Raw genomic sequence first — 22,312 nt, 5'->3', positions numbered from 1 at the left:
TTCACATTTTACCAAATTTTTCTGACTGCATGGGAAAATGCAATTTCAAAGTAATCAACAACATCAAAAACTTCACTGTTCCCCCTTAGTTCTAGTTATCAAGACATTTCCTGCGCCTGAACAAAGTCAATATCACACGCCACAGAAAGTGAGAAGATTGCCAAGCTTTCCATTTTGGCAGCTAATTCATGCATCTCCAAGGCAGAAACTAGTATGGGAATGTTTTCCTGGAGAGATTTCCCTTCTTCTTATTGTTCTGCTAGGTATATATTTCTTCTAGAGAAGAAAGTTCTAGAGCGAAGATAATCCCTTGTTCTTCAGTGTTTTAGTAACAAAAATACTCAACTTATTTCTCTGGTATTCTATCTCCATTTTTCTTTCCAGAGGAATCAGAAAACTGATATCAGCCTGAAGGTATAAAGCAGTCCACTATCTATGGAAAAAGTTAGTCTGGGATACTAAGTCAAATATTTTGCTAAGAATCCATTAGAAATACGACTTGGGAAGAAAACGTGAGCTGTTCCTTTAGGACATGGCATTTTTCTTCGGAATCCTTCAAAGTTAATTTATGCAGTTAGAGTTTTCTCAAAGGAATACTCCCAAACATAGAAAATGATACGTATTTTTAATTGGCTGAATTAAAGGTCCTTTTATTATTATTAAAGACACAGGTTAACAAGCACATACAAAGTGGAAGCAACTGGGTGGAGGGAGTGGGTGATTATTTCTCTGTGATTCTTCCATTCTTTCGCAGATGGGGAAGAAAAGTTAACTTCTGTCTCAATGGTTGGAATGAAGATGGAGGAAAAGAGACGCAGCTATAACTTGCTGGAATTCCAACAATTTCCATGTTTCTGAACAAACTAGGATAGGCATATAAAACAAGAGAGCTGGGGAAGAAATTTGGGACATCCAAGTTTTCAATACTAGCTGTTCACCATGTAAAAATTGAGAAAGTCTCTTTGGTTTTTATTAAAACTCAATGAGCTGGAATGGGAGCCTTTCTACAGTAAAGTAGAACAAACTGAGGCCATAACTTACCTTGGGCTGGGACACAAATACCTGAGCAGAAAACAATAAGAGTAACAAGTCCTGTTAAGTCATAATTGACACACTCTCTAACAGGAAAGAAGCAGGGACGTGACTGCTGATCTTCACCTACCTCCATTAATGGTCACTTCACCGAGGCAGTTGTTGGGTACTTTTGGTGCACAACGTTTATGACAGTTGAATCTGCAATCTAATCACAATGATTTTAAAAAGAAAACAAAGAAAAATCAAGGATTCCTCAGAAAGAGAAGTTGTGAAACAAAAACACAGTAATTTCAAATGGAGGAGGATTAGTTTAAGGATCAAACTTTGGCTGGTGACAAATATTTGGTGGCAAGATGATCCTTACCTTTGCACTGCAGGCCCTGCCTGAAAAGGCCCTTGAGAAGCTTCTTGCAGTACTGGCACACCGTGGGTCGGGTGTAGGAGTGGATGACAAATGTGTGCGGCACTTTAACTTTAGACATCAAAATCTTGTCGAGCTGAATTGGCCGTCCGATGTATGACTGAGAATTCGACCTCTTCTCTCGACCAATAAAAGACTCTGATGGTGACTTTTGCTATGTTTGAAAAACAATAAATGACAATAAGATGTAAGAGACTACTTGATTTATATGTTTATGTATTTTTAAATCACATTTTGTTTTACTATTGTATTTAGTGGTTTGATCCTTAAGAATATGAGAAAAATAAACTAAAACTATGTTTCTGTTCTTTACTGTAATTTATTCCCCCTTAACTTCTTATCTGAGTTACCTTGTTTTTATAGTCTGAAAAGAATTGGAGATCAGAATATTTGAACCTGATTTCTAGAACTTTCAAATAATTTTTGGTTTTTAAAAAGTAATTTAATTGGTTTTAATACAGAAATATAAAGTTGTAAACAAACAAAAAAATGATTCTTAATCTCATTGCACACATTACTTCATCGACATCTTCTAAAGTATGATATGCACATTGCTGGAAAATGCACGCGGTTCAGGAAGACAGAAAATGAAGAGTAAATCCCCCCAGTCTGCCCTACATGGTACTTCATCTGAAAAGTATCCACAGTTTCCTTGCACTCCCTCAAAGAAAAAAATAAATATGATTTAAAATTATTCCTCAACCATATAAAAGTAAAGGGTTAAAATTACACTATCATTTTTACGACTGAAAAATATAGTGACTAATGGAGTATACAAGACACATAAATACTGGGATTTTGGTTACAAGTATGCCTCTGTGCACTCTTGTTTCTCATTTTGGGATTATTTAATCAGCCCAGTACAAATATTTTTAAAAATTAAATGAATTAAAATGAACTGCTTTCAATGTTTTTGGACAATTTCATGGTATTTCTTGATATGGAAATGTACTTGGGAATCATCAGAATAAAAGACAAATTGAATTATTTGTTCATAATTATTATAAGTATACATCTCATTTATTAAGCTCCTACTCTTAGTAATCATTGTGTTAGATGCCTTACAAGATAGGCCTTGTTATCTGCAGTTGAGCATCCAAGCTCATAAAGTTTAAATTCTGGGTCAAATGCTAATAAACAGTGCAGCCAAAACATGAACTACATTTGTTCGCCTCTAGAGCCCCTATATTATCACCTTACTCCGGTTAACTTCTAATTTGGAATAATTACTGACAAGATGAAAAATAAATCATATTTACATACAATTTCCATTCATTTCAATGCCTATCTGCACCAAAAGGTAATACCATTTATTACCAAATGGGGAAATTTTGATTTGTAGATTCACTAGCTTCGATAAAAAGAAATTTGAGATGAGGTTCTACTTAGGAATAGTATGTCTACAGTTAGATTTAAAATTACAATTCCATAAAGGAAAACTATAAAGTATAAACACCCTGGAAAGGCTCAACTCTTGTAGTGACATCTAGGGAGCTTTTAAAGATAAGTCAAAGGTTTGCCAAGCCAGAATGATGAATATATTGAATAAATATCTTCAATAGAATTGAAAAATAATTAAATCCACAGTGTTAGGTCCCTGTTTTATGTGTCCTTCTTGAGCAACTGTAGCCAACGGGCCAGTTTTGAACATAGACTAAAATGAAAAGTGCTATTTTTCCATAGTTGGAAAGTTTCAACACTGAATAAAAACTGACCTGATGTCACACTTTCTTAGCAGACTTAAAATGTTCTCCGATTTGGAAAATCATAAGAAAAGTTGACCAAATCACTGTTCAGTTATATTCCTTAATTTAAGATACCTAATTCGAGGCTGTATTAACAGAGCCAGTTTGACATAGGACTGTTTACTCTACCACGGGGCAAATTCCCTCAGAAGAGCAAGAGGCAGTCTGATAAACTGAATGTTTTCTTTTCATCCAACATGGTAACAGTCACATAAACACTGCCATAAACTACAAGAACCAGAATTATCCTTAAGAAGTCATTTCATTTATTACCTTCAAGACAGGATTACCTAAGGAATTTTAAAACATTACAAGAGTTTAGGGAAAAGAAATTGGCTGTTACTTTGTGGCCCAGAGACGGTACTACACATATATTCAGGCAATGATCAGATTCACACAGCCACATGTGTCCTCGACACAGAATAACAACTCACAAACTGCATAATTTATAGTGTCAGAAATTAAGACTTTAATAGCATTTAAGATTTAATAACAATTTAATATTTTAATAGCATTAATAAAGAGTGCCCTCCTGTCATTCATGACATTTTAAAATTAAAACCAGCTAGCAACATGGCCAGAAATACTTATTTCTTATTGTTACCTTTTCTTATACTCCCAAATATAACTAATCATTTTCAGTGTGGCCTATATTTCTAAAGAAAAAGGCAAAGCTTTAAAATCTTGAGACGGGGTGCATGCATGGTGACTTATGTGGGAACTGATCTGCTGGAAAGAGATTGAGTTGTTTAATTTTACTAAATTACAAACACTTTGGGAAAGGGAGAGCGGAGAAGCCTTCCGAAATTTTGTTTGCAGAATTATATTCTATGTTTCTGGGAGTGTGCACACGTATATTTGCATGTGCTTTTCCCTACCGTGAGGCAAATCTAAGAAGCTAACACATAAAGGGAAGACTGGGTCACTATCTGATGACCATAAATGCTTAAGAGATATTTATCCATTCTTTACTTAAAATGTAAAACAAGGCCTTCATTGATATATAACAGATTGTAAAACAAACAGAAAAACAAGAGCCTATGAAATAAGGCCATTGCCCTGTATTTATATTTATATTTATAATATATTTATCATAAATGTTTAAGACCCACCATTTCTGTAATCCTGCCAAATCATCCCTTTAAAAATATTTCTAATAATTTGAATGTAAACCAAATACTTCTAAGGATTTTCAGAATCAGTGATATATTTTTCATTAGTAATTAATATTCAGTTACTATTTTAAGCAAAAAATACGTAATTTCAATTATTACGTGAAGTTTTATTTGAAGGTAAGTACACCAGACAGCCGCAATTACAGTATTTTTTTGTTTGATGGCAGCAAGTTATAGAGTAGGTAAAAACAGAAATTGGTAATTTTAAAGGAAATAGATGCTTAAAATATCTCACTGATCTAAATCCAACTAGACTGGACGTTAAGATAATGTCAACAGGAAACCAGACTTAGTGATTCAAAGGGTGATATTGGCTTAATAATCAGGCTTTTTTGCATGTAACGCATTATTATTCAAAGTAAAGAGATATACTATTGCTTTATTTCTCCATTACCATACTTCATTTTATTTTTTTACTTATTTGTATATTTAACTATAATGTGTACAGTACTTTAGAGTTTTAAATAAAATCTTTTTAAAGTGAACTCTGGGAAAGAGAAAATCTTCCTTACCCACCAACACTAGTGAAGGTTGTACTAAGTTTATTAGGTTAGCTAAACGGTGTTTAAATTAATCTCCACCCTTACTTGCTGCTCCAGTCTGGCACTGTGCATCCTGTGAACCTGGGCAATCTGCAGAATGATTGTCTTTTACGGGAAGAGGGAGGAGAGCTGAAATGCCTTGGAAAGGGAACGGCTACATTTTGTCTCATTCTGCGTCATTATTATGTTCAGAGCAAAAACTGGCTCAAAACTCAGAACAGATTTAAAATTCCCGTCTCTATAATTATGGTAAGCATATGCAGGACAATGTGCGTCTAAAAATTTACATTTTTACATTAGCCAATGGTCCTATGAATTGTTTTTTTCCTGAGTGGAGGAGTTTGGATCAAATTACAGGTGTGGAACTTTTGTGAGAACTGACATCACTATAATATATGGTATTGGGATGGATGTACGTAAATGATTTGATTTGGCAAATTAGAAATGATGGAAAGTATAAAGGTCTCTTTCCTGTTCTCAGCGTAAGAGGCATCACCCTCATGGATGGCAGAGAATATGAGAACATAAAAATGATGAAAGCTGAATTTGAAAGCCAGGATTAGAGATTAAATAGAAGAAAGATTTTAGATTAAAAAATTTTTTTTAAAGTCTATGGTTTTGCGAAGCGCCTTACGCTAATAATGTTCCATTTGAAATTACTGCCAAAGTTGAAACTATATGCACTGAACACCTACTTACAGAGACAATGTATCCTGCTTTTCTAGAGACTGATTTGTGTTTTAACCTGGTATGCTAAATTAATGACTCAGCAAGTCTGGAACCTTCCCAGGAAATGATTGCTTAGATTACATTATGGAAACTCCAACCGCCAGCACGTCTTTAAACATTTAACAGGACTCTGAAACAATTTCCCAACAAGGTATATTCCACTCTGTAGTGCAAAACGAATTCTCTTCATTAGTAAAGCCAAAACAGAGGGGGGAAGTTGCCTTTACTTGTAGTTTGCATGTTGTCATTTATGCAAAATTTATACAAAATACATGGCTCAAATAAAAACTTCTGCAGAATTAAAATGTTTACGTTTATTAACTAAAATTCATTTCACAGCCCCATATTGGGTGAGACTGGATTTTGGGTGACATAAACTCCCCTTGAGTTAAAGAGAAAGAGAAAAGTAGAGAACACTTTAGCATACCTGTTGACGTCTCTTTTGGGACCTGTCTCAGTCATCAGACAATCAGATCCTAAGGAAAGGACAGTGTCTTAACCACATTTGCCCTCTGTTAATGGAAGAAGTGCCTGGTGCATGATAAACAATAAGCATTGCTTGAACTGAACAGAATGAATGTTTCCAAGAAGTAAATGCATGGGAATAATGGATGAGCCATTTCAATAGATATATTCAAAATACAGACTGTGATATAAGCCTTTTTTAAATTTAGTATTACATAGACTGTAACTTTGACATAATGGCTTTACAGGATTTCAATTTTAAGAGAGTACGATTGGCTAAGGAATGTTTTTCACTGCAATTGCTCTTCGTAGAATGCTTGTCTGCCTGCTCCTCACCCCTACTTGGCATACCCAACATGAATGCAAAATCTGTGCAGAGCTATTCTGCTCTAGAAAGAGAGGAGTAGCAAGCCCAAATACTTGTAGGCTGTTAATATTAACGAGTGACCCCTCCATGTCAGGGATGCAATAGAGAATGGTGGAGACTACAGTAAATTGGAGAGGACAGGCTCAGCATAAAAGGGAAGGCCACTGCTCTAACACCGCGAAAAGTTGCCATGCTAATGTAAGCCCAGTGTTGCAGGCTTCTTAGTTTTTCAAAAAGAGCAGAAAATCTAGTTGTTGTATAAAATAATTCTAGTGCTCAACATTGGCAACTTAAAAAAATTTGAAACATTGTGCAAGCCAACTGATATGAGGAATAAATCAGGTCCATGAGGAGTCAGAGACCTTTGAACTAGATAATGACATAAAACATTTTTTATAACCTTTATAAGTGCCAAACTCTTTTCATAGCATTTACATGCATTAATTCATTTAAACCTCATGACCACTAGTGTTATGATCCTCATTTTACAGATAAGGAAACGGAACCACAGGGAGGTTAAATCATTTGCCCAAGATCGCAAAGCTTGTAAGTAGCAGAGCTATGAACTCACATAGTCTTACTCCAGATGATAATAATAATTCCTCTCTTTTTAGTCCCTCTCAGCTCTCACATTCCCAAGTTTTATGCTAATATAAAAATAGAAAGTACTTTCTTCCCCTCATTCACGTCATGAAGGAAGAGTTCACAGGTGACAGTGAGAATAATGTTCTACGTGCTAAAATGCAATGTAACCTTGATCTACAGAAGAGACTTGCAACCAGCTGTCTGTGCTCAGAGGACAGTATCTGAGTTATGCATGTTTTCTAGAACATGATAGCTAGCTGAATAAACAGCTTCTATTGTATAAGCATCACCCAGTTGGCTGCCCACTTTCCTACTCAGTTGCTGTTATGCTTAAAAGATACTAGCACAACTATGTGCCAACAGATCCAATGAAATATTAATCCTTTATTCCAGAAGTTTTAAAATCTAGCATTTTGGACTATCATTCAAAGAACTGTGCAGAATGGCACCTTATGATAGTTCTCGCCTACTGCCATCAAGATGATTTATCTAATTTAACAAGTGTTTCCTGGAGCCTATCCCAACCAAAAGCTCAATTCAGATGCTGCAGGACATACAAATATCAGTAAATAACATTCTCTGTGCCCAATGAGTTTACTAGCCAGTAGAATTCTGGACACAACTGTTACTATCAACAATAAAAATATGTGCTCTTCCCTTCTTTCTGCATGGTTCTGCCTTATTCTTCAGAATTCAGTTCACATGTCACCTCCAAGGGGCCTCCAGACCCCCAAGCTTATTGCTCACTCCCTGTCTGCACTCTATTACTCTCTGGCACGTCATCCTGTCTCCTCCAGGGCCATTACTGCAGCCTGCAACTGTCTTATTTACCTATTTGCTTTTTCACAGTCTCTTTGGTTTTTCACAGTCTCTCTTCAATAGAATATAAGTTCCTTAAGGAAAGGATCTTGATATTTCTTTGTCACTGTATCACCAACCTTAGGAACACTGCCTCACACGGAATAAGTGCCCATATATATATGAAAGTTTGGAGAAAAGATGAACCACACTCATTATGGAGGCAAAGGGGTCATTCAGAAAAGGGGTCTCTTAAAGAAGAGGCATTTGGCGTGGACCCTGACATGAGTCTTGTCATGTAATGATTATATTGAGTATTATTTGCAGTTAGAATTCTGTTTAGGACAACTCAGTCCTCCCCATCTTCAGACTGCCTAGAGATTTCTTTTATATACTCTGAAATCTGTTTATCCCACTTGGAAATGATTATCTAACCCCACCCATAGTCGCTGCCAGTAAAACATCGCTGTGAATGCTCAGGCTGAGACTAACTACTTTCTAAGCAAAAGAAACAATCAGCTCTTTTCAACAACACTTAGATGAACATATTACCTCTAACATGGGGAGGCAGTAATTTTCCAGCACAGAGCAGTCCTTGGGCAACAGACAAGTCTGAAGACCCCTGGGAAATGGAGTTCACATAGGAACACCCATATTTCCATGTCCTGTAATTCACTGAGTAGAGAGTAGGGTGTTTGGTGAGTTTCAAATTGCTCAGTGCTTCTGTTACAATTCTGATTCTACATCCCTTGAACTACCTGCCAAGTGTGCCAGATAAATGAATTTGGCTCCTCAGTTGGATACTCTAAATATATAGCATAAATAAAAGCTAATCGACACCTTTTCATAACAGTGAAAAGGGTTGCGACAGGTCAGGGGAAAAAAAAGTGTGCCCCCTGCTCAGTGGTGATGGATGCTGTGTTTTACAGTGGAGAACCCACAATTTGTGACAGCTTTCACTATAATAACATATATAATCTCTTATTAAAAATACACGGTGATCTGGATTTGCTGAGTGCTAAAGTAGTCTTGGAAGTTATATTAAATTTTATATTGCCTCACTCTTTTTAAATACAGAAATGAAGGGTAAAGGAACCTTACTATTTTCTTAAGTGATCCACCCTTTGCAGGGAAAGCACCAGAATTATTGGAGGATTGTTGCAAATTACACGCACTGTTCTTTCAAAATGTCAGTTACCAACATCCTACAAATCTGTAGCTTCTTGGAGGAAAGGGGAGACATAAGTAAGATTACCTCCCCTTTTACTCGAAGGCAATGCAAGCTTAATGCCATGCACTCTAAATTTATAAAATAAAAAAGGAGCATTTCCACTGAGGAAGAAAACAACTTTGCACGTCAACAGCTTCTGCTTTGGGGCTTTAAGACTTGATCTACACATAGAAAGTGAACTGGACGATAAACAGATTATGTGGAAAAATCAAGAATAGCAATTTTAGGGACATACATTTCCGTAGTATTTGACCCTGATTGAATTGACAGGGGCCTGGCCTGTATTTCTGAGCTCATTGGAAAGCTGAATGAAATAACCTAGAAAGAGGCTGTTGCATTGATTACTGCCTTGGAGACACTGGAAAGCACCATAAAAGCAGTCCAGGGCTACAAAGGTTAGAGCCTCTCCCTTCAGAAATGGTCCATAAGGATAACCTTATAGTATTTTGTAGAATCCTAGCCTATACCAGTCAATGAGGAATATGTGGTGCTATGTGTGTATGTACTTGCACATGTACTTCTGAAACAACATGCATCTTAATGAAACTCAGTTAAAACAGAGAGAGAGAAAAGATAAGAGACCTTTTCTTTTACCTACCATAAAAGGAAAGCTTTGAGTTTTAAAAATATAGGAAAGCACTAACTCAATTAAATTATATCACTCAGTGATATTTTCAGTGCCTAGCTACAGAGAAAGAGACACCATCAAAAACTGGGCTATTCGGAGAAAAAGGAATATTTGTTCAAAACTTCTGGACATTATTTCCTCTTGCATTTCACTATATTTATTATCAAAATGGCAATACTTTCACTCTTCTTGAGAAGGGAGGAATTCAAATGATCAAATAGAACTAAATGTCAGAAAGCCATGTCTAATGGATCAAGTAAAATAATGTACCTAAATATTTCTGAAATCACAGATAAATATTTTAGAAGCTGAATTCTTAAATTTCTAGAAGTCTAATTTATAGTACTAATTCCAGTCTTCCACTCACTTCACTCCTCCTCATTATTATTTCTTTGACACAAACCTTTATTTCTTTTTTTCTAGTAGGAACATTCATGAGGACACACAAGTCCTCAAAGTGAACATGAACAACCTTTGTTCATAGTACTCAGTAGCTAGGAGCTCAGTAGTCACGACCGGTCAGGAATTAAAGGGGAAGGGACTTCAATCTGGCAGTACCGGCATGACATTAGATGGATACAGGTGGCGACTAAGCAAATGTCTATTATTGGCAACAAGGCTGTTTTGTGTCTTAAAGCAGAGAGCAATGTTTTGTGTCTTAAGGGATGGCTTGTGGGGAGCTATAGGCCTTTCCTGAGGTGACCACAGGCCCTTCAGAGCCTTCACTCAAGATCCATTTGTTCCTAAGACCCGTATGTTTGTAAGCATGGGCAAGTGGTATATGATGCCCCCCTCTCCCACTGGAGCTCATGACGAACCCTCCTGCAGTGTTCATATTTAGAATTACATATCTGGAAGGTTTTGTTAAGAGCACCAATTAATAATGTACATATGGTGAGCCAGACATGTTAAATGAAATAAGGTAACAGCCAATTAGTTTCACATCAAAGTAGGCCTCACGCTTAATTTTACTGAAGGCTCCTTCCTAACAAACCCACCACTACACATACTTTTCTGACTCTCAGGAGGTGGAGAAGTGCTGGTTAAAGAATTCTTGGATGCCCTTCCTCACTGAAAGTATACACTGCCCAGGTTTGAATTTGGAGAACTAGTTTATACAATCATCAAAAGAAATCTTACAATATCTGGCAAATGTACTATATGCATGTCAGCATGTTTAAATGGAAAAATGACTTTTTAATTCAGATGAATCACCAGGATTCCTGAAATTCCAGAATACGAGAGTAACAATTAAAGTCTCTACTTCTGGATAGACGTTTGCTACTTTGGAAAATATCCTGGAAAATATTCATTTGGCCAGAAATATCACCATAATTTCATTCGGGATTAGAAATAGGTTTTTTTCCCCCATTATTTCCTCAATTGAAAAGAATCTACCTTGACTATTATAATGCATATCAGGATCATATCCAATTACAGATAGATAATGCAATACTGCTATTGTCTTGTCTTTGTTTATATTTTTTGTAACGAACAAAAACAGTAACTGAATGAGTCATTTTTGGTGGAGATTTTCTAGGAAAGTATGCAGCCAAGAGTTCTTCTTAGTACAATGCTTGTCTTAATTAAATGTGAGTCAGCAAACTTTATGAAAATAATAGCAGTTTATGGAAAATTATTATTTAGAAAATATGCACCCTCACATATTGTTTAAATTTCACAAAAACTAAAGGATGCAGAGGATATAAAACAGTCAAACAGAGGGAAAATTTTTGGAATGAGTAATTTATTTCCTAATATTTTCTGTAAGGCAGTCTGAATAAGAATTACCAAAAAGACTAGGCTAAAAGCATTTAATTTTCCAAAAACAAATTCTCCATAGGGCCCCTTAACCTCAAAGCTATAATAGTAAATGCTTCCTTAAAAATATTTAAAAATATCTAAAATAACTTCAGTAAAGCTCTTAAAATTCAGAAAAATTCCATAAGGCCTAACTTACTTTTTAAAAAAATTGTGCCATCAATTGTATCCTGTGGTTTCAAATGACACCAGTGTTTTCAATTCTGCTTCACTTTCTACCTTGACTTCAGCTCCTTTACCTCAAGAAAAGATCATTCTCCTCAATCATTTGACAAGAATATTATGTTTAATCTGCTCACATTGATTTATTTTCAACAATCTATATACAGTAAGAGAATGAGTGAAAATGGTTCCTCTGTAATAAAATATCAATATGGGAAAAGACATCAAAAACACACATAAAACTGAACATATTAACAGACAGAGGATTACTGTTATAATATATAAAGATTCTAAGCAACTAATAAGCAACTCAATAGAAAGAGAGACATAAAATGCACCATAGGTGAAATACAAATGGCCAATAAATATACAAAAAGCTGTTTCTCTTCTCCATTAAAGAAATACATATTTAGGCATAGAAATTTTTTTACCTAACAAATTAGTGAAAAAAAACTTTTAAAATATTGATAAAATCTCTTGTCGGGAAGAGTATGAGGAAATGGAAACTCTTATACACTGTAGTCAGCAGAGTTATAAATTTAAACTTTTACAACCTTTTGAAGAACTATTTGGAAAAAATTGTGTATATTCTTTAGCCTATTTGGCTTCTAAGAATATAACTTACTAATTCATTCAACAAATGCTTATTGAGAAACCTCCTAATACTTTTACAAATGTTCACAAAATACATACAAAGATGTTTATTTCAGGATTGTTCAAAATGAAAAAAAATAGAAACAACCTAAATAGTAGGAGACTCTGATTAAGTATATTAGTTGTGAGGTAGTACCAGGAAGCTTTTACAAAGACATATATTTGTTTGCAAATTGTCCATTTATGCAAGCTCCATGAGGGCAGAGAATTTATCTACTTTTGTACACTTCTGCATCCTAGAGTTACAAACCTGAAAATGTAAATTGACCAGAACTGCTGAACGTTGAGCCACGAGCAGGTTTTTGTAACAATTCTGCAACTCACACAACTATCACTAAAATATTGGTCAAATTTTATGCTGTGCATCATTTTCTTCCAAGACGTTTATAAAGAGAAAAGAAAAGTCTGCTACTCTTTCAACAAACTAGATAAAAGCAAGTTTAAGAACAATAGCTTATACAGAAAATGCATCTTATTTCCATCAGGAGCTATCCTGCGAAGGCCTGGCTGCCTTTAAGTCACACAGCTTCCACAGAAAGCACAGTCCTCTTCAGTCCTCTTTTATACAATCCATTCCTGATTGCAACACAGGAGAAGGAAGTGAAAAATGCTTCTCGTCCTTCTTTGGCTTTATTCCCAAAGGATAATTTGAAGGGAGAGATACTAATTCACATTTAAAATTATGTACGGAAGGCATTATAAATTACAAAATTTAAATCTACAAGAACATCAAAAATTACATTTACCTAGCTTTCACCCTGGACTTTTCTAAGTAGGATACATTTTGAACCAGGATGATTTTTCCAAACACAGGAATTTATTATTATTGAAGCAGATTTCTTCACATCTTATAAATCAGGATATCTTGACTTGTCAATTTTATTTAACCCAGAACGTGTTCTGGTTGTGTTTCATTAGCTTCCTTTGTTAGAGTTATGTTAACAAGACCATCTTAGAATGGACACTAATAATGGTATTTGAAATTTAGTCTCATGAGGAAAAATACATCAGCTCTCAATTTGGCAGAGGTACAGAAATAAGGAAAACTAAACATTAAGAAGTCAATTGATCCAAACAAGTTATCACAAGAGCACTGTTGTATGCTCTGCTTTAACGCTTGACCTAAATGCCTCTTCTCCGTGCTCAGGTTATTAATTGCTTTAGACAGATAAAAGGCCAGTTTTGGAGTGGACTTTAATTAAAATCTTTATGAACAAAATTTGTGTCTTTTCCATATATAATTTCTTCTTGGATTGAGACCTTGACATATCTACTTGCATACCGTCCTTTTTAAAAATAATTCGATTGTGATAATGTATTAAGGATTAAAAGTTTCTTTCTTGAAAAAGTTATATCCATCTTAAGGCAGTCTCTGTCTTGTGCCTTACCGTGCCAACCAAAACCTGTGTATATTGGGATGATGCTCTCAATTCGCAGGGGTCTGTGGTACCTAGGATGGGGACGCAGTTCCACTATGCGTGCCTTTCAGTGAAGATGCTCTCGGGTAGAGGGAGTGCTGACTGTATTCTGCTCTATTCTCAACCTGTCTGCTCAGTTTCATAGAAAAGACACCAATGTTACGGAGGCAAGTAATCTGAGGGCAAACCAAAATCTGTTACTCTAAGGCATTGCTCTTTCTATCACTGAGGACTATGAAAACTTAAACAGTAACAACAAGATAAGACAACAAAAAACAAAACCTGTGGGCTTTCTGCAGTTCAACAGGTTGTATCATGAGCTAAATTTTGACCTGATTATTCTCATGGCGTCCACACAGATAATTGGCTGTCAGTCTAGTATTACAATGTTGGTTTGCAAAGGCTGGTGAAGCACGTCCCTAGTGCTAGGTAGAGTCAGTACCTACCTCAAAGCCGGGACTCACAGGAGACTGAAACATGAAGTCATAAGAGCACAAAGCAGGCAAAGGAGCCGAAGAAAGGGAGGAAAAGACAAGAAAACAGTGTTATTGGAGAAAAGCAATGCATGTTACGCAATAATGTTTCATACAGGTGTATTTTCAAGGAAAAGCAAAATGTTATACTAATCAGTCTTTGTGGCCACAGAGACATCTGAGTTGGAAACAACTTTTTAACATTTAAATGGAACTACTGACACTAAGTCAAGGTTGCAAAAACACTGTTTACAGCTGTGAGCTGGTAGAGGTAAAAAAAAAAATCTGCACATCATGGTGTCAGTGATGAAAGATGATTCTTTCACCTTATTGAAAATAAATTATAGTCAGAATGAAGCATTTTTGACCTTTAAGTGAAAGATTTGATTTTTTCACAATAATTCATCCTCTCAATGGGAAAAGAAAGAAAAAGGTCATCAAAGTAATCAAATGTTACATAGTTGTTATCTGCCTGCAGGCAAGAATAAGCTGATGAATAATCAGTATCAGTCAGTGGTTTACAACCTTGGAAAGTCCAACAGTGGGTTAGACTTTTAATGAGAGAAATCTGCCTACAGTGCATCCTTTGCTCATTTTAGAGTCTTTGCTGCATATCATTGTTTTCTGTCTGATTTCATTCAAGGTTGAAATATAATTCAAAAGTAGAAAGGTTATTCTGAATTTTTAAGAGGAGGAGTATCAATGAAAAAGTAAGAAACGTCTTGGTTAAATAGACAACACATATCCAGTAATTTATACTGAATGTGTTCTTTTTCATCCCTATTCCTGTAAGCTTTTTTGGGCAGCTCTATCTGATAACTAGAAAAAAATCAAAACTGAAATATAGTTGACTCTTTTTCTTAACAAAAATGCATTACTATGTTTTGAAATCAGCAATTTGTCCAATGTTGAATAAACTATCGCACTTTGAGAAAAATGCTATTATCTGCTCTCTGAACCCCTGTAGCCTAATTTGCAGTCTACAGCCAACCCATTTTGTCAGAGACTCTGGGAAGTGGTGTACATTTAGACTGAGATTCTGCCATGACTAACTGTTACCCAGTAATACCTGTTGCATTTTTTGATTGATATGAAGCATGTGCAGAACTCAGCGGCAACAATTGCTCACTTGAACAGATCCAAACATGACTTTTGAGGAAAAATTACAACTCTGTTTGTATGCACTTTTATGGAACATTTTCATCTAGAGGTGGCAGAGAAAATCAAGTTTCCTGATTTCTAAAATAAGACATTATCCTTGTCATCAACATATCTGATACCCAAAGCTCATGATTTTCCTCCCATTTGTAGCCCTGAATACCTTTACTCTGGGATCTCATCAGAACTCAACTTCAGCTGAGTGCTGTTCAGTTCATGATATCAGAAGATGGTCTATGCAACATGCCTTAATTCACTTATTCCTCTAAGTTACCATTTCTCAAAGTTCCTGTTTTTTCCTATTAGATAATCCTAGGTTTTATGAGAAAAAGGGATTCCATATTTGAGTCAGTTTAGGAAGACTGATTTCATTACTTCAGGTCTTCTGAGAACCATAACCAGGCTTAATGAATACCAGTGAGGTCTAATACTTGGATGAACCAAGAAGAAGCATTTCCCAATCTTATTTAGCCAGGAAAATCTTTTTTTGCAGAATATCTTATAGCACCATTATTTTGAAGAAAAAATTTTGGGAAACACACAGCTCTATTTTTCTATGATGCTATCAAATTAAAATCATCAGAAATGTCCATAGATCACCAAGAAAAAAGAGTCACCTATTCCCTCGGTAGTTGGTTGTAATATTATACTATAGTTTTGTTTTATTTTTGTTTTCCCCTTGAAGAAAGATCATACAAATTACAGTTTTGCATCTGTGGTGAAAACTGTAGAAAACAATGTTTATTATGCAAATGAATATTATGGATATTAGGATGATGTGGCACATAATAGTTGTCATTTAGCACTCAAAGAATTTAGGTTTCCTGTTATTAAATAATGCAATTTCTATAATATCATTTTCTTTTAATTGACTGATAGGAATCTCAGAACTAAATTTAATTATTAATTATTCTGATATAATACTTTATCCTTTTCTCACATGACCTGTGATGAAGAAACCTAATGACTTTATAACTTGCTATTTGGATAGCTACTTGCTATTATCACTTCAAAACATTTTTATTGAGATATAATTTATATGGAATAAAGTGCAGAAAATTCTAGTTGCACATCCTGATGACGTTTTACATGAGCATATACCCATGTAACCTCTACCTAGATCAAGATATAGAATATTTCCAGCATCCCAAAAGGTTCTCTCCTGCTCCCTCTCAGCACCTGACTAAGAGGAACTATTATTCTGATGTCTCTCACTATAAATTAGTTTTGCTTGATTGAACTTCATACACTGTATTGGTAAGTATATACTGTTTTGCCTCTGGCTTTTTCCTCTAAATATTATTTTGTGAGATTCATTCATGCTGTTAAGTGAATCGACAGTTCGCTAATTGTATTGCTGTATACTATTCCATTGTATGAATAGTATATCACTATCTATTTGTTTCTAGCTTTTACCTACTACGAATATAGATGTTAAAAACATGCTTGTAACAATAGCATTCACATTAGCACCCCCCAAAAATGAAATACTTAGGCATAAATCTAACCAAATATGTACAAGATCTATGTGAGAGAAAACTACAAAACTCTGATGAAAGAAATTAAAAAGAACTAAATAATGGAGAGATACTCTATGTTCATGAATAGGAAGACTCAAAATCGTCAAGACGTCTGTCCTTCCCAACTTGACCTATAGATTCAATGCAATACCAATCAAAATCCCAGCAAGTTATTTTATGGATAGTAACAAATTGATTCTAAAGTTTATATGGAGAGGCAAAAGACCCAGAATAGCCAATACAGTACTGAAGGAGAAGAACAAAGTTGGGGGACTGATGCCACTCAACTTCAAGAGTTACTATAAAGCTACAATAATCAAAACAGTATGGCTTCGGTGAAAAATCAGACAAATGGATTGATGGATCAGAATAGTGAGCCCCAAAATAGATCCCCATAAATACAGTCAACTAAGCAAAGGCAATACAATGGGGCAAAGATAGTCACTTCAACAAATAGTGCTGGAATAACTGGACACCCACATGCAAAAAAATGAATCTAAACACAGACCTTACACATTAAAAAAAAAATTTAACTCTAAATGGATCATAGACCTAAATGTAAAGCAAAATGCTATAAAACTCCTAGAAGATAAAACAGAAGAAAACCTAGATGACCTTGGATATGGTGGTGCCTTTTTAGCTACATCACTAAAGTCATGATCCATGAAAGAAATAATAAAAATTAAAAACTTCTGCTCTGAAAAGACAATGTCAAGAGAATTAAGACAAACCACAGACTGGTTGAAAATATTTACAAAATATTTGCAAAAGACACATCTAATAAAGACTGTTCTCCAAAATACACAAGAACTCTTAAAACTCAACAATAAGAAAACAAACAACCCAATTAAAAAGTGGGCCAAAGAGCTTAATAGACACCTCACCAGAGAAAATACACAGATGGCAAATAAGCATATGAAAAGAAGTTCCACATTATATGTCACCAGGGAAATGAAAATTAAAACAACGATGAGATACCACTATACACCTATTAAAATGGTCAAAATCCAGAACACTGACACCAGATGCTGGCAAGGATGTGGAGCAACAGGAACTCTCATTCATTGCTGGTGAGAATGCAAAATGGCACAGATGCCTTATAAGACAGTTTGGTGGTTTCTTAAAAAACTTAACATACTTTTACCATATGACCCAGTAATCGCACTCCTTGATACTTACTCAAAAGAGTCAAAAACTTATGTCTACTCAAAAACCTGTACACGGATGTTTATAGTAGCCTTATTCATAACTGCCAAAACTTGGAAGCAACCAACATGTCCTTCAGTAGGTGAATGGATAAATAAACTGTGGACATCCAGACAATGGAATATTATTCAGCAGTAAAAAGAAATGAGCTATCAAGCCATGAAAAGACATGGAGGAAACTTAAATGTGTACTATGTAAAAGAAGCCAATCTGGAAAGGGTACATACTGTATGATTACAACTATACAACATTCTGGAAAAGGGAAAACCATGGAGATAGTAAACAGATAAGTTGTTGGCAGGGGTTGGGGTGGAGGGGAGGAGGGAAGAATAGGTGGAGCACAAGGGATTTTTAGGGCTGTGAAACTACTGCGTATGATACCACAATGATGAATACATGTCATTATACATTTGTCCAAACCCATAGAATGTACAACACCAAGAGTGAACCCTAAAGTAAACTATGGACTTCGGCTGATGATGATGTGTGAATGTACGTTCATCGGTGTTAACAAAAACACCACTCTGGGGGGTGATGTTGATAACGGGAGAGGCTATGCATGTGTGAGGCTATGCATATGGGAAATCTCTGTACCTTCCTCTTAATTTTACTGTGAACCTAAAACTTCTAAAAAAAAATGAAGTCTAAAAAAATAAAAAAACAAAAAGAAAATGCTTGTACATATCTTTCTATGTATATCTATACACAGTTCTTTGAATATATACCTAGGAAAATAGGTATATACCTACCTGCTGAGTCACACGATACGCATATGTTCAGCTTTAGAAGATGACTGCCAACTAGTTTTCCAAAGTTGTTGAACCAATTTATATTCCAAGTAGTAGTGTATGTGAGCCCCAGTTGCTCAATATACTCAGCAATAGTTGTTACTGTCAGGTTTTTTTTTTCAATGTTAGACATTCTGGTGTAGAGACACCTCATTGCAGATTTAACTTGAGGATCTTTGATAATTAATGTTGTAAAGTACATTTTCATGTTTATTGGCTGTCTTCTTTTGTAACATGCTGTTCAACTATTTTGCCTGTATCTTAAATGGGGTTGTCTGTCTTCTAAATTTTTGTAGATATTCTTTAATACATTCTAGATATGAGTCTTTTAAAGGATATATATTTTGAAAATATCTTCTCCCATCATTCTGTGACTTGCTTTTCCATTCTCTTAATGGGACATTTTGCTAAAAATAATTTCTTAATTTTAATGATGCCCAATGTATCAGTCTTTTTCTTTTGTCATCAGTGATTTGAGACCTGCTTAAAAAAGCTTTTCCTACCCCAAGTTCTTGTACATATTCTTCTATGTTATCTCCTAGAAGCTCCCAATCTACCTGGAATTGATTTTGCATATAGCGCAAGTCAGGGTCAAGACTCATATTTTCCATATAGATATTCACTTGGTCCCGGAAATATTTGTTGAAAAGACCATTCTTTTCTCACAGAAATGGCATCCTTCTCATAAATCAGTTGGGCTGTATATGTGTGTAGTTTCTGGACTCCCTCTATTCTGTTTCATTGGTTTATTTTTCTGTTCTTGTGTAATACCACATTGTCTTAACACTTAATACCTAACCTTGTGTAATACCATTGTCTTGATTGTGGCTTTATAATATGTTTGGAAATTCTCCAGCTTTGTTCTACCTCAGGGGTTCTCAAACTCAGCACTATTGACATTTTGTGCTGGATACTTCTTTGTTGTGGGGGGCTGTCCTATGCATTGACCTCTCCGTGATTTCCTTATTTCTGAGACATTGGTCCATCAAATCCTGATTGCCTTGGTTGCTCTTGGGAACCTTCAAATATTGTTTTGTTCCGTTCTATTATATTTTATTCAGTTTTTATAATTGTCCCTTGCAGGAGAGTAGATCTGATACAAGCTTCTTCATAGCCAGAAGCAGAAGTTCTGGAACAGATTATTAACTTTTTGCCTAAGACTAAGTCTTGCATAACATAGTTTCAAATAGCTTTGACTTTTCCCAAATATCATAAGAACGTGTGTAAATAAAAATAAAAAGATGAGTAAAGCATAAAGAATGATAGGATCATTGAATCCTGACTTTTCTTCTGCAATTGTCTATGTCTATAAAATTGATATAATCTTGGTAAGTATACTTATATATATACATAATGATACAGTATATTAGTGTGTCCTACTTAAGGACCTACTGAGTTTTTCTTGTTTCCTTCTAATACTGGGGATGATTTACAAAAAGATATACACCCGCATAGAGCTCTTATGTCATAAATTGACTACATTTTGGATTTTCTTAAAACATGGACTGCTTTATGGTTAGAATAATGGATACAGTTTACTGCCAAAGTTGATTACAGATAAAGCTTGTCATATGATCTATGTTGTTACACCTTTTTTCTATCTTAGTAGCATTTAAAAATCTGATATTCAATTTATGTGCCCAAAATGTATGAATTAATAGAATTACCAATGTCTTAATCTGTATGAGAAATGGTGATTTTATAGTCAAAACAGGCAATCAAGTATGGAAAAAAAATAATTTTCTTACATTTGAGAGAAAAGCTACATACACACTTATGGCAGACTTACAACATGGGTGGTCTAGTGGCATTAGTAAGCAATGCCATCTTTAGCTAGGCCATCATCCTTTTCGGAAATAGAAAATATTCCTTATTATTTATAGAAGTAAAGGTTTTACTACTATTACCATGATATTACCTTTGACTAGGCATTCACTGTAACTTTTAAACTATAGTTACTTGCCTTTTAGGTCTTGCCTAGGGATGAAAAGAGACATATTCTTTGCATGCCAACCATGCAAAGAGAGACACACAGGCACCCCACGAAGCCACAAAAGGCTTTGATGAATACGAAACATGAAAGAGTCAGTGTGTTAAACAGTGTCATAAACATTATTTACAAAGGCATTACTCATTTAAAAATTACACGTAGGGCATTTTTTACAAGGTTATGAAAGTTCATAATAATATTTTACAAAATATCTTATGGCTGCAATATTTTCTCACCTCATAAACATCTGATTTGATCAAACTTTTACAAACATTCTTGACAGATATAGTTAAAATCTGATTTTTAAAAATATAGTTTTAAAAACTGTTTTTAAGCTTTCCACTACAAAAAATTTCCATTCAGCAATAAAGCACTAATGAATTTCAACATTTGATGTAAAATATAGCTTGCAATCAAGTAATTCAAATAATTCAACAATTATGTAATTTGGATAAAGCAATTAAATAATTTGGTTGAAAAACACAAAAACTTGTGTTAAAGACTATAGTTATATAACCTAAATTATATTTATACATAAAATATAAATATATTTATATTTATACATATATGTATGCATATGATAATTCAAATATATAATTTAATTTATAGTTATAAAATCTAAATTATATATAGGTAGGTGATGTTTTGAAGTATAGATATATATACACACATATGTGTGTATATGTTTATATTATAAAAAATTGATATAGGTTCAAAAGAAGAGTCTTTAGCATTAATTATCTAGATTCTAATCTAGTCTAATGACAAATGACTTTAGAGTTTTACATTTCTTGTGAGATGTTAAATAATTTTTAAAAATCTTTCCCTGGTAAAGCTGAAAACAACACACAATTAATTTGTAATGTTGTTTCTTAAACTTTTTTTTTGTGTGAGGAAGATCAGCCCTGTGCTAACATCTGCTGATCCTCCTCCTTTTTTATGCTGAGGAAGACTGGCCCTGGGCTAACATCCGTGCCCATCTTCCTTCACTTTATATGGGACGCCGCCACAGCATGGCTTGCCAAGCGGTGCGTCGGTGCGCACCCGGGATCCGAACAGGCGAACCCCAGGCCGCCACAGCGGATCGCGCACACATAACTGCCTGCGCCACTGGGCTGGCCCCTCTTAAACTTGTTTTTAAATGTCCATCCTGTAAACAGTATGACTCTCAGTGACTATTCTTAAAAGCAAGAGTAATTGCTATAACTTGTAAAATCACTACTTGTAAAAATTCAAACTAAATCAAGGAAGTTCAGAGTTGGGAAGGTGACATGAGCGTTATTTGAAAAATAGATTTTGATTTACGCACCTTTCAGTAAGAATACCATTCATTGCAATTAATACAACTTTATGAAATAATACATAATCACACACACATTCTGAATAGTCATCAAAATATAA

The 22,312-nt window shown here is 34.9% G+C and overlaps 1 protein-coding gene across 3 annotated transcripts in view; it reads right to left on the bottom strand.

Annotated features, from left to right (window-relative positions):
* PRKD1 (protein kinase D1) overlaps positions 1 to 22,312 on the bottom strand; it is a 295,550-nt gene that overhangs the window by 52,087 nt on the left and 221,151 nt on the right. For 2 of the 3 annotated variants that reach the window (XM_058540799.1, XM_058540797.1), the window contains exons 5-7: positions 1,400 to 1,610; positions 1,163 to 1,240; positions 1,042 to 1,062 (exon numbers count right to left, since the gene is read on the bottom strand). In XM_058540799.1, the coding sequence (XP_058396782.1) occupies positions 1,042 to 1,062; positions 1,163 to 1,240; positions 1,400 to 1,610 (310 nt within the window). The remainder of the gene's footprint in view (positions 1 to 1,041; positions 1,063 to 1,162; positions 1,241 to 1,399; positions 1,611 to 22,312) is intronic. The other variant, XM_058540798.1, reaches the window with a different exon arrangement.

Source organism: Diceros bicornis, chromosome 5, assembly GCF_020826845.1.
Source record: "Diceros bicornis minor isolate mBicDic1 chromosome 5, mDicBic1.mat.cur, whole genome shotgun sequence".
Classification (NCBI taxonomy): Eukaryota; Metazoa; Chordata; class Mammalia; order Perissodactyla; family Rhinocerotidae; genus Diceros; species Diceros bicornis.
The sequence above is the reverse complement of the archived record's forward strand: the minus strand, read 5'-3'. Positions and strand labels throughout refer to the sequence as shown.